This window comes from Barbatula barbatula (assembly GCF_947034865.1).
Source record: "Barbatula barbatula genome assembly, chromosome: 12".
Taxonomy (NCBI): domain Eukaryota; kingdom Metazoa; phylum Chordata; class Actinopteri; order Cypriniformes; family Nemacheilidae; genus Barbatula; species Barbatula barbatula.
The window spans coordinates 5,150,020-5,163,788 of NC_136775.1; the positions used below are offsets into that span (position 1 = coordinate 5,150,020).

General features: G+C 38.6%; 2 protein-coding genes across 2 annotated transcripts; both read right to left on the bottom strand.

Annotated features, from left to right (window-relative positions):
• Nucleotides 1-1,048: 1,048 nt before the first annotated feature.
• Nucleotides 1,049-6,125, bottom strand: ccne2 (cyclin E2). Its single transcript, XM_079468928.1, has 11 exons — nt 6,063-6,125; nt 5,089-5,130; nt 4,922-5,000; nt 4,784-4,831; nt 3,617-3,762; nt 3,331-3,466; nt 3,078-3,224; nt 2,689-2,919; nt 2,501-2,612; nt 2,250-2,407; nt 1,049-2,161 (listed from the first exon to the last, which is right to left on the bottom strand). The coding sequence occupies exons 2-11, from the start codon at nt 5,100-5,102 to the stop codon at nt 2,054-2,056; spliced, it is 1,179 nt and encodes a 392-aa protein (XP_079325054.1). The 5' UTR covers nt 5,103-5,130; nt 6,063-6,125; the 3' UTR covers nt 1,049-2,053.
• A 1,242-nt stretch (nt 6,126-7,367) lies between these two features.
• tp53inp1 (tumor protein p53 inducible nuclear protein 1) lies at nt 7,368-13,543 on the bottom strand. The gene is made up of 4 exons (XM_079469192.1): nt 13,305-13,543; nt 11,256-11,535; nt 9,714-10,062; nt 7,368-9,591 (listed from the first exon to the last, which is right to left on the bottom strand). Exons 2-4 carry the CDS (start codon nt 11,374-11,376, stop codon nt 9,339-9,341), a joined length of 723 nt encoding a protein of 240 aa, XP_079325318.1. The 5' UTR covers nt 11,377-11,535; nt 13,305-13,543; the 3' UTR covers nt 7,368-9,338.
• Nucleotides 13,544-13,769: the final 226 nt, after the last annotated feature.

The window sequence follows — 13,769 nt, forward strand, 5'->3', positions numbered from 1 at the left end:
GGTAGTTGAGTCTGGAGTGCTCTTTTTGTTTGGGGGGTTCTTGCAGGGGGGTTGTGAGTTCAGGGTGAGGAGGTGCTAAAGAGGGGCAATCGTTCCCAGAATTGCTCAACAATAACTCGCACAGCGGGGGCATTGTAATGAGAGTCTATGGTCCATGTACCAGTCGCATGTCTGGCAGACACCTCCATGCAGAGAGGCTGGCCGTTGCATTAATATATAGACAGCCTCTTTGAATAACTTAATAAAGAAAACTTTATTACTCATCAATATGGGCAGAACATGCTTTTTGTTAAAACATCCAGCTCAGTAGCTTCAGCAAATTCTTAGAATGGAAGCAGCTTTCAATCAAATATAATCCACACATTGTATAATAAACAAAGTTTGTAGTTTACATGGAGGTTTGCAGAGAAACAACTCCACTTGCTCTTTCTGGCAGTTTTAGTTGTTAGACCGACACCTCAACGATATCATTAGTCCATTTTGCAATTCATGCTCAAAGATGTGATTTATTGCGCTTTAGTCTAAGTGCTGTTCCTATCACTAGACCAAAAGGCACAGCTCACCTCCTCCCCTTCATAGACTACTTGCATGGCTCATGTGGCCTAAAATGGCCTACCATTATAGTGGGTGAAAATCTGTCGGTACAGTACATACTCGGGACACTGTATGTGAGAAGATACTTATTTGAGGTTATTTTATCAACTAATGCCATGACATTTGGCCGATTTTACAGACAAGGCTTAAGGCTAGTCCCAGACTAAAATGAATGTGTGACCGGTCTTAACTGAATAGAATTTGCCCAGAAATGTCTAAAAATATGTCTATGCCATTGTTTGGTTTCGAGATGCAAACCATTAATGTTTTCATCCAATGCATTTTTGTAAAAGCAATATAAATATCTAAATTCAACTAAGGTACAGTCCTGGATTAGATTTAAACAGTGTCTGCTGTGGAACCAGGCTTCATAAAATGGTTTTGACAGCCTAGAAAAAAAATACTCATTATCGGTGAACACAAGTTTGAACATGTTAACTGCCAAAGAAAAATTCTAATTTTGCTTTTTAATATTTTCACATTACAACACTTATGACGTTGCTATTTATAAGCATATACATCTTATGTACAATTCATTATTTTACAGTGTTCTTATGTGTTCAGTGTAGTTTACAAACACTGGCTCTTAAATCCAAAAGTAAAAAAAAAACAAATCAAGCTATGCTACACAAAAAACATACAGCATTAAATTCATAAATAAGCACCTCAAATTCTTAAATATGCCTTTGGCATTGAGGAATTTAGAAATTGCAATTCAAATATTACAGTCTAAAAAGCTACCAATAGTAAAAATAAATAGGCATATTTAATTGAAAATGTTTAGTTTGGTTAAACTTCCGAGGGGGTGAAAACAGTCAAGTCTTTCAGGAATTTCTATGAAAACAAAGTTGCATGGGAATGACAAACAATGTTTTAAAAAACCAAACATTTGCCATAACCGACTCGGTTGTACAGGAAAACCCTGTATGTCAAGCAAGCATGTTTGACTAAGCACCAAGTTATTGGCAAAGCAGATTCAGAACAGTTTCACAACACATTCATAATACAATTAAATCATATTAAACAAAACATAAACTGTAACATTTGTTGTATGAAGGAGCAGCATTTGTGTAGACAACCCTTTAACTGGCAACGTGGCCCAATGCACGTTTTTAAGTGTAAGAACGTTGCGCTTTCCTTATTCTACAATACATGGATTACTATCCATTCTTTGATGGCAGGCACTTTCAGTACTTCAAATACTGCTTTGAGAAACCATGTCAAAGGACTCTCCCTTTAAGCTGAAGTTTACAGGTCTGGAAAGTCTGTGACAGCTTCTCAGTCGTTTGTCACTTTTTCACACACACCTCCCAAAAACAACTGTACAACACCCTGCTGTGGAATGAATTGAGGTACCGCACACAGCTGTTAGTCTCTCTGGGTGTCATGGACTAGGAGGTCTTTGTGAGGAAACAGTATTTAAATCAGGACAGGCTCAAATATGTTTTCATCATACCGATCACACATTAGGAGGCTTTTCTGTGCTTTTAGGTGGGGTCAATAATCCCCCTATAGCCAATGGAGACATTCGATCCAAACTGTCCTGTTGCCGGTCATGTGCGTCACTCTGCAAAGCCAATAAAAAGGGCATTACACTTTTTTTGTCTTTATATAAGGCTACTGTGGAGTTGATGAACACATGACAGAATACTCACCAGCATGGACAGGTAGTCCACATGGGTCTGTATATTATGACGGTCCTCTGTCGTCACCTTCTTGAAGTCCTTCAACTGCGGTCCGGGCCACTCGCGTGCCGTCCGCACAAATGGATTCATCCACCGAACGCAGCTTGATATACTTTCCCATGTCAACCCTGGTGAGAAATTAAGTTATTTATCAGGTTTGATTCTTTAAAGATCATACAGATGCAAAGAATAAAGTGTAAAATACACCTCAGATCACTTACCTGACACCTTATAGACAGTTTCAAATGAGGTAAAGTGACAAAACGCTGCAGCAGCTAAAACTCCATACTGGTACTCCAAACAATTAATATCCAAAATGCAAAGATCCAACAACTGATGAAAAAATTCAACAGTTAGAAAACGTTAAGAGCTAACAAATCCTATTAAAAACCATCTAAAGAAGATTCACCTGTGTGATCTGAATGAAAGTTTCCTGAGAGAACTGAGGAACAAGGAAATTGGCGTCATCCTGTAGAGAGTAAACTTGAGTGTATAGCTTCAACCACGAGATGACCGTCTCTGGACAGAGCTCCCATTTTAATGCCTTCAACATCACAAGCTCTTTTGCCAGGATCTCCTCCTCATTGCACGCCCCGTCAGTCACATAAGCAAACTCTTGAAGCTTTGGAGGATAAATTTCCTGAATAAGAAAAACATTTATGAGATACAAACATGCATTGTAAACTTTTCCAGTTCAATTTTATGCATAGTGCACTGGTCTTGTCATTTACAAACTTTTACTTTATTAGGCTTGGATTTTTATAGCAGATCTAAAGTCAAAACGAAGACTTTAACTACCTCCATCTTAGATGCGATGAAGAGTGACGTTATGCCAATGAGCTGCAGCTGATCCTTGCCAATGTCATTCTGAGTCAGCATGTAGCGATCAAAAATGTCCTGAGCCAAGTAAAACGTCTCCCGGTGGAGCGTGTAAACCTCACTGACCTGAGCAAAGCAGATTTACACACCATAAAATCAGCTGTGTATAGACAATGTTGATGGTTTATGAAGTATATCATCATAAAAGAAAAGCAAATTATGGCACACTAACCTCTATGAGCCAATCCAGAAGAATGGACCTCATTTTGGGCTGCAGGGATGGATGTTGCTGGATGAAGCCCTTGTCGTGTACATACTTCAGCTCCTTGTTCAGCATCTTTATCCACACATCATCTGAACTGGCCCAGCTGTCAGGATAAACCATACGTGAGCCATTAAAAAAAGGTCAAATACGAATTACCATTGAAAGATGTTGGCAAAAGCATTTTATGGGAATAACGCAGAATTCCTACAATCTACACATTACTAACATTGCATGTGACGTCATCAGTTCCTACCTGAGGTTTGGCAGTGGAGACGGTTTAACAAAGAGGTTTTTGAACTGGAAGCGTTTAAAACCAGAAGGATTATTGGTCTCTTGAAGCTCCTTCTGAGGCGTTTCGATTAAGACACTGGGGCTAATGTCACCGTCAGAACACCGGTCCTAGAAAAAGGAAAAATTCTGTTACTAAAGGATAACTCATGAAAGAAAAATGTAACAAAAACATCACTAAGAGTCTAACATTGTGTCGCCACCGAACACGGCAGGCGTGATGTGACATTCAATTCAATTTTAGTTATGTAGCGCTTTTCACAATGTGCATTGTTCCACAAATGCATGAATAAGATTGTCTGTGTCAGCCAAACACAGAATATTTCATTTGGCAACATTTCTAAGGTGGAAAAAGGCTGTTTTTGTGACATTTCGAAATGACAGGTTGCTGTCTAATATAACGCCTACATCTTTTACTGTATTTTGTTGGAGTAACATCCTTCAACTTGCAGGTTAAAATCCAAAATATTCGGTCTACGTGGCTTTGGTCCGATAAGTAACATTTCAGTTTAATTCGATTTTAAAAGAAGGAAATTTACATGACAACCTGCTTTCAAATGTCAATGGCTTCTAATGCGTTTCTAATGTATTTTGTCATGTCGCATCGCACCAGGTGTAACCTATGCAAATACAAATATCGTACAACATACAGTACGTTTTTTTACGATTCTTTGTCAACTTCACTCAATGTTCTATCGGTATTTATATATATTATAGTATCTTATTCATAGTGTACACAATGGTCACTAATAGAGACTCATGTGCAGCTATGACAGACTACACATTAAATACATATTTTATGCATATTTATGGTGAATTGGGCATGAAACAGTCAATAAAATGAAAGGTAATGTTCACAGACAAAACACAGTCTACTATTTTCCAGTCAATTAAGCGAAGACTAAGAGGTTTTCGCGGGCTGATGGATAAAGGCCATAAACGCGGGAGGTTCGTGGCGCGCCGCGCGCTCTGATTAACCCGCTGACACAATTACTGCGCATGCCCGAACTACTGCTAACAAACACACTACTGCTAAAAATAAACTTAACTACTTTAAAAACACAATAAACAACCTGGCTCTGTAATACTGACCGAAAATTGATCTTTACGTGGCATACACACATCAACTCACCTGGATTTCATAATGCTGTTTCTTGGCTGTAGGGATTCTTTTATTGCACTGTTGAAAATTAGGATTCGAGGTTAAATATCAATAGCGCAAACTGTTGTAAATATTTTACGGTTTTATTTGAGTAAAATGATGACTCACCTCGCCCTTTCTTTTCCGTTGAACTTTGTTGTTCTGTTCTGGTTTGTTTTGATTACTTTCTTGTAATGTGTTACGACCACTAAGTTACAGAAACAAATAATGAATATATAATCTTGCTTTAAGGCGATCGCATAATAAACATAGAGTTTCTCTTTCTAGATTCTTACCTGCGTTTTGACATTTTCTAAACAATTCTTGGATCTTTTCGCCTGTAAAGAAGAAGCACGTATGGTTAAAGGTACATTGCAGATCGTTTATATTTAGGATAAACAAATGTGAATAGACTACAACGTATGCTATCAAACAAAAGCATTATTAAGAAAAAAATGCATTGATATAAACACAATACTTGAGAAACGCTTGCAATAAAGCTAAAGGCTTATGCTTGGATCCATCTAACTTTAGCTGGGGGAAGTGTATGACCAGAAATAAATCTACACATCAGATAATAAAACAAATGCTTATAATGACAAATCTAGAGGCATTAACGTAAATGCTAATTGTACTGACGTGTAGAATTATCCAGTGTTATTTTAGTAAAACCAGAAATACACGATCCAGTTCTGTAGGTACATGAAAGGACAGTCCGCGCCAATTTACATGAAGCGGGAGACTACAGCTGCCCCCACAAAACCCCCACATTTAAACACGTAAAAAGCTCATTTAACACCAGCTTGGCAAAAATACGGCTTGGGAGACATTGCTTAAGTGTATCAATCCAACAACACTTTTCTCAGAATCGCTTATTGTCTTCATTTCTCATAGTTTGCCGGGAGACGTCCGCGTAACCTACATACAAAGATCTAATCTGGCGCCTAGCAAAACTGGCTAGTTTTCAGCCACATCTCAGCCGTTACGGTCAAAATGACATACAATATTAGACTTTTCCCACATACAAGAAATATTAAATGTGGTTTTCATGCCATTAAAGATTTCGAAAAAGCCGTTTTAAGAGGTTTTAAGGGTGTCTTCCTTAGTCGTAGCTGGCTGGCTAAAATGGCAACAGTTGCTTTTCAAGCCGAAAAGCAACACGAGACCACAACAACATATCGATTAAACAAGTTGGTGACAAAAGTATGCATCAATTGAAACGAATATCTTAAAATTAAAGTTTGGTAAAGTGAGAAGAACGTGTCCTTACCGCAGTGTTGAGTGCGAATGAATGAATAGCTGGCGCCAAGCTATATAAAGTCCAGCCGCCTGCGGCCACTGCGCATGCGTCGCGCCTCTTTCAGCCTTAAAAATGACCCCAAACTTTGATATTACACTGAGCTTTTAGACTCAAAACAATACAAGGGCTCTGTGTGTAGATTGTCTACATTCAGCCGCATGGATTTCGAAACGACTATCGTAATGGCTTCCACCAAACTTGAAGGAAAGTGTTAGGGTTTCAGACCGGCTGATTGCCGCGTCGACCTTTGTTTTAAATATTTAAAAAAGAGCGCTTTCCTGATTTCCCGGTTAAACAAATCCGGGGCTTGAGGACCTTATGCAACACACGCGGTTATGCTTCTATGTTAGATTTTACATTTGTTGTATTTAAAAGGAGATTTTTGACTCTTCGGATACAGTTGCTAGTTTGACAGCCTTTAGTGGGCGGAGCTTTGGTGGTGCCTGGCCAATCAGCGTTATATGAAGAGAAACAACGTGGTCTTGTAAACAAACCCACGAGAGAGGAGAGACCCAATTCTGACAGCGCCAAAACAAGACGAAAGAGACAATGTCACAGTTTGTTCGATTAATTTGTGTTTAATACATAAACATGCGAACGTTTATTAGTGTTTCTAAAACCGTTTGAACATAAAAATACAATACGGCTAAAATACATTTAATTCTAAGTATTAAAAAAAATACGAACGAAGCATGATAACAGCAGGCACCGTCCATCCAAGAGAGATGTATTTGAATGATTTAAAGTAAAACTGTGAACGTGACGTGAAAGTAAAGCAAGTTCAGTCATTTGCAAACTAGTCTGCTTTCTTTGTATGCTGGATTACGTCACATCCGGGATTGTCTGCTAAAACGTTACCAGAGTATAGATGTTACGTTCAACTTCTTATAGATTTACCATAAAATAATTTAAAATTTACTTTAAGTATTTAAAATATCCCCCATAATTTTAAAGATCACCACAAAGATGTTTCGTATTCCATCATTTTAATTTTTGCTTGGACAAAAAATGTCAACTAGCCTACTACCTGTCAGCATTTTAACAGTTTAACAGAGGGACAAGGTGGGAATAAAAAGTCTACATGATAAAAATTAATATTGCTATAATTATTAGGCTTCTGATATCCATGTCCCATAGGAACATTCGAGATTAGCTTGATTGAGTTGCCATTAGGTATTCGTTCAAGGGAAATATTTATTATATTTTGATAAGGCCCTGCTAGTCTATACATTCCACAAAATACATAGCTTTTTAATAACAAAAAAAACACATGAGCATGTATTAAAACATTTATTGAGAGTATACATACCGACAAATAGTTGGTTTTGAAGACATATGAATTGGACAATTTATTTGCAAATTATACTATGCATATAAAACAGTTTGTATGTGAGATGTATCCAAAACATTTCAGTTCAAGAAACAGATAAATAGACAATGCTAACCTTACACTTTTGGCAAAGTGCTGTATTATTCCAGTAAACTTAAAATCAACCGAAGCACATTCTAAAACATAGCAATGCCACAGAAAAAAAATCTTCACACATTAAACAAAGAAAACTTTTTGCTACATTTTGTGTAAAGAGTTGACAGAGCAAGTGGCTCACAGAGACGAGATAATCCTCTGTGCATAGTCAATTACATTTGTTTGTGTCCCTTTGGACAAATTTCAAGTTCTTCACGGATGCATTGTCATACTGTTCACCTGGAAGGCACATGATCCCCAAATGCAATTCAAGGCAAAATAAATCCCTGTTATGAATACCAAACATCAGGCACCTACTGACATAGGGAAAGAGGGCCTGTCTTGTATTACCCATGGAAAATGAATAGAACGTTAAATCCCTTTCATTCCCTTCATCCACAGAGTACATGTCAGGATGTACTAGCCAACACAGAATACAGAAGCAGAAAAAGAGAAGAGGGTTAGTAACCCTGAAGTCTTTGAATGTCCTCATACCTCCCATACACAGGTACACATGACACACTGATCGTGTTAACTGAGTCATATGTCTTCCTTGAGTTGCACACGCATGTTATATGCTTTCTTCTGAATGTCCGCGTTACTGAATTTCATTCCTTTAGGGAAAACATTTACCTTGGCAGCGTCACCAGAAATTAAGAATAAAGACAAACATAACATACAACTTTTTTTTAAGTTTGTTGCTACTTTAAATATTTCATTCAAATACAACTTCTTACTAGTCAGATAAAACATATGCATATAACACAAAGTGTCTCTTCACTGAGTAAAATACATTTTTAACAGTTTCACTCCGGCATTTTAACAGTCTTTTAAGAGAGAGAGAGTTCATTTTCACAGTCCTCATAGGATGAGCAACATTTCGAGTTTCTTCAAATTGTGACACACGTGTTTTTGTTAAAGATTTACGTGAATTTCAAATGTTTTCACAAGGTGACATACACATAAACAAAGTTAGAGGTTCTCCAGTATGTACAAAGACTATTTACCATCTGCAATTTGAATCTGCATTTTAGCAAAGGTGAACAGTGATGACCCTGAGACATGTGCTGCAGATATGCAAATATGGAAAATAACATTACAACACTTGATTTTTTTTCCCGTTTGTTTTTCGCCTGTTGGAAAACTAGCACTACACAGTCATACATCGAATCAGTCACTAAAATAGGGAAAACTGCTGCTTACATACATATCAATGCAGATAACATACACTCTTATCAACTTCATACTGATATGTAATATATTCTATATTCGTTTGAAAATATTTTGGAAGTTTTTTTTTTTTTAAATATATTTAACATATTTTAAAATCTACTACAGAAACAAGGCTTTTAGTGATAGAGTGAAAAAAAAATAAGAAGGAAGAAAGTCACAAGCAGGTTCCTTCCCAACCAGAAAGTGCTGCTAACACTTATGTGAACTGAGTATGGCTTTAAAGTAACGCACTGTGTCTCTAAAGCAGCTCGGGAGGACATAGTGAAAGGCAGAAACAACGTGTCAAGCTGCCTGTACTAAAACACCACGTTCAGTCTTACAACTAAGAGAAGCTCCTGTGACGGTAACACAATTTAACCCTCATTACACACCAGACAGAACATAAAAGATGTTCAGAACAGACGCAACACATAGACACATTTAGGTTGAGCGGAACCTGCCGTGAAGTAAAGTGACCTATGGCATTGATTCTAAAGGACTCCATTCCTTCTGGCGAAAGACTGATTCTCCCAGCGTGAAGGGGAGGGGGGAGTGCGGAGGGGACCATTTCAGTAGTTGTACTGCCTCTGTCCTGGCTGGTGAACGATGCCTCCGGTGGCTTTAGCCTGTCTGCCACCACCATCACGCAGCAGGTTGAGCCGACGGAGGGCGTTGCGGGACAGTTGCTGACGCTCAACGTTGTCTCTAATGCGTTGGGCCAGGCGAACGTTCTTGGCCTGCTCCAGGAAGCCTGCATGGGCAGCAACCAGGGCGGCTGCGTAGCAGCCAGAGGGGCGATTTGGTCTGCGCTGAACTTCAGGCCTGCAAAGTTAAACAAATCTCTTAATCACTATTCAACAATAATTGTATTTTTAAAGAATAAATGAAAACTCTAAGATTATTTTTAGTCTACTATACTATTAAGAGAATATGCCTTGCTCTACCTAAAAATCGATTGCTCACGAGTGCCGTCCTTAACGGGCCGTTGGCGTGGGCTGTGGACGGCGTACACAGACATGCTGGGGTGTTCGATCAGCAGGTTCTCCAGCGGACTGGTCTCCAATAGAACCGGAGCTCTGCCCCCAGCCATGAAGCATGGTGGAGGAGTAATAAACCAGCTCTCTTCCAACCCACACGCTGCCTCTAGTCGCATAAAGCTGTTGTCCTCCGCGTCATTGTCTCCCGAGTCCAGAGATGAGCAGGAGGAGCAGCGCACAGGAGTGTCGGGAGGAGCAACATCATCTGTGCACACCTCCGCTAGATCGTCATCGCATGCGCTGGAGCAGGCCTTCGCTACAGGGACAGAATAAAGATAATGAGATATATCAATGTAGGTCAAGAAGTCAAGATGAATTACTGGTATTACACTTTTATATCACTGCTTTCCTTCTAAAACCTTGTATCTACATATTTTGTGATTTACATTTTTTTTCCCCATAAATCATTATTATTAGTCAATCTTTATGTCAAACTGTTCTTTTTCATTTCCTGATAAACATTGAATTTGGACATGCGAGAGTTTGAAAGGACAGCTGCGATATGTAACCAAACCTTCACTGTTTGTATCTATTGAAATAATTGACACAAATCACGTGATTTGCAGAGGTGAAATGAGCTATTGCATTTCTAACCGATTTTGGTTGGCAGATGATTAGAAGGGTTAAAAAACAACCATCAGTCATTAAAATAGTCACTGTTTGATGTGGAAACCATCTAAGCACAAAATTCTTAGAAGAAACAGATATATTGGATTAGAAAACGTTGCATAAAAGAAAAATGTGCCACTGGTTCTATTGAAAAGGAGTCACGTGTTTAGACAGACGAACCCAAAGAGCAAATATTTTTTCCACAGTTCACTCCATGGCTTCTGTCAGGTTACCAAACATTTTGGGCAGAGCATTTAATTGTGGCATATTCAGCGGCCACTAGAGGGCAGTATGACTGAACATTCCTTCCACCCATACATGAAGTCAGAGCCATAACCAGAATATTTAGGTGGACTTTGGGCCTTTAAATATTCAGAAAAGTTGTTGATCAATATTGTTTTTTTAATTAGCTGATTATAATTTTTTTAATGTTTGTAATTGGTGCTTGTCCAAGACCTACTCATGCTACGGTAATTTAATCTGTCCTATTTTTACAGCAGACCTCGTCGCAAACACTTTTGTCTGACAGGCCTTCTCGCCCATAAATGTGTATGTCTATCACCTAAAGATGAACTGGGCCAAACAGATTTACCTGCACCTGAAATATTCACACATGTACAATATGCAGGCCTTTAGATGAAGATGCATCGTATGTATAAGGTCATCGATAATTCTTATCAGTTCAATGAAAAGCTCAAGCTTAATGCGAAATAAACCTGCTCATTACTCACAGTTACGCGATACAGATTTTGCTTTTTGTGTGAGGAGCAACCCTGGACACAAAATCCATATTTCATTTTACTGATCGATAAGTAAACAGGTACGAAAAAGATGTCTCACCTAGATAATCAACCAGGATCCATTCATCATCCTCCTCCTTTTCATTAAAGTCTGGATCTTTAGAACATCCGCTGCCCTCCAGGGAGTCTCCAAAAAAAACGCTGGTGAACCTCTGGAACATGATGACGTCCCGGGGAGAGGCTGTTTGGTCATCAGCTGCAAGAGCCGTTCACTGAGATCTTGGTAAAGGCGCTGAAGTGCATTAGTTACTAATGTTCAGTTGAGAAACACCTGATGATGTGCAGCCATAGCTCTTGGTGATTGTGCAAAAACAAAGGCCCTGGAGGAGGAGAGAGAAAATATCACATATTAAAGGTGTTGTTAAGTAAATCAATTTTGTGATATTATACATCATAGACATTATACATTTTGACAAAATTATTTTCCAGTGATGACCAAGGCAGGGTTTCTAATAATGAGCCATCAAGAAAATGCATTCAATTACACCCAAAGACCCAACAGAAAAAAAATCAGGGCTTGAAATGTTTTAAATCAAGAATCATACCTTTACATTAGTTTTGGACCACAGATCAGGCAAAACAAATCAGTCTAATATGTCTCAGCTATCACAGCTATACTGTCTGTGTTTCTCAACCCCCAAAGCTGATGCCTATGAAACTGATCTTTGAACAGATACACCTGACCTCATTCAGCACCATGACACATAAGGGTACACTTATCTGTTGTTTGTGACAACAAAGACAGACAGCTGTGAAATGAAGAACTGCAAGCTGTTTTCATCTCTATGCTTCACTAAGACAAAACTACCAATTTATTCTTTCTTCCACCTGCTCATATTGTCACGACAGCATTCTCTATTTAGGGGGTTGGGCTCAAATTATGGGGTCACAAACAAAACCCCAAAAAGGATTAAGCAGACATTCACAGATAAGCACAATTAAGGAGTCCTTTGTGTTAAAGATAATGCCAGCATTATAATCCCAGAGGGAAAGAGTTTACAGCTGTTAAATATATATTGATCGCATCATAAATCTGATATAAGAAGTAATTGATCATAAAATGTTTGAGTTTATATCGAGATTATATATTGAGACTGCACTGAAATTCAAACGAGATGCATGAGAATTACTTGGGTTCTTGGATGAGCTTTTTTCCTAAAACGAAAAATATAAGAGGCAGGAGACCATAGCAAGTCTTCATTTGCACTCACTAACATTTACCTCGATTATTATGTTTTCGTAATCGATGAAGGCTCAAATTGATGATTACGATTAATTTTCGATTAATTGCACAGCCCTAATAGAAATAGCGCAGGTAATACAAACATAACGCTTCCTTGTGTAAGACATAGTTATGTATATTGTATTGCATTTCTTCCAATAGATCGTCCCAAAAATGACACACTGTCCCTTTAATGGAATGCAGCAAAACAAGATACTTTATTGCACACTAAAGACACAAAGCACATACTTCTTCACGGAAAACATAAAACCTACTTTTCATAAAAACCAATAAACCCCGAATGACTATAAATTAAATGATTTTAATATTTGTATATATAAAATAATGCATCAATAATACAATCACAAGGAGTAATGCATGCTGGGAAAACGCATCATTCGGTTATTAACATAATTGCACAGGTGTGGAAATACATTAAAGCTGTATTTGTATAGTCATATAATGGTTTCTAGACCTGTACACACACAGACTGGCCGACGGACGGATGAGTGGTGAAACCCTACACCCACCGACAGGGCGGACTGTAAAACCAAACGCTTTAAACTGGCACTGCTGAACAAAGCTTAATCCGTAAAATCCAAACATGCTCAAATTTCAGAAACAACGAACACTTATCAGATCGCCATGCATGCACAAGCGCCATATGCAGAAACGGCACATTTCACGAAGGAGGCATTTTTAAGCATATTTCTAAACATTAAACCTTTGTTCGAAACACAGTTTATTTGCACAACCTCCGTTGATTCTTTTGTTAAAGTGTGTTTGGTTTCGCTGGGCCTGCGAGCATTTCCATAACGTAATTAAACGAGGTGTCAATCGATCAACAACAAAGAGCTTTTAACTCACCTGCGGCAAAGAAAGTGATGTAAACAGGAAGAAGGTTGGCTTCAAGAAAAAAACGGATCACTTCAAGTGTTTGAGGTAGAGTGTTTGTCGTAGGAAGTATAAAAATATATAAATACAATTCTTCTCGGGAGACACTAAAAGTTGGTGGACCCTTATTTCGGAGTTTCGTTGTCGGTTGTGTTGCGTTTCTTCTCCGAGGTCTCAACTCAACTGCTCCCTTTGTTATTGTTGTGGAAAATTAACAGCTGATCGGGCGTTACGCAGAAGAGGACGGTCCATGGGCGGGGCTTGGGGGGACCCTCTCAGCCAATGAAACGAAGCCCCTGACTGTGACTGACTGTCACCAACGCACGTGACATCGTCCCGGGAAAGGCAAGACCGGGCATAGCGCTTCATGTTAAGGAGTTTAATATTTACGAAGTTTTTACATTTCTACAAAACATTTCTTTAAAAAAATGAATTAAT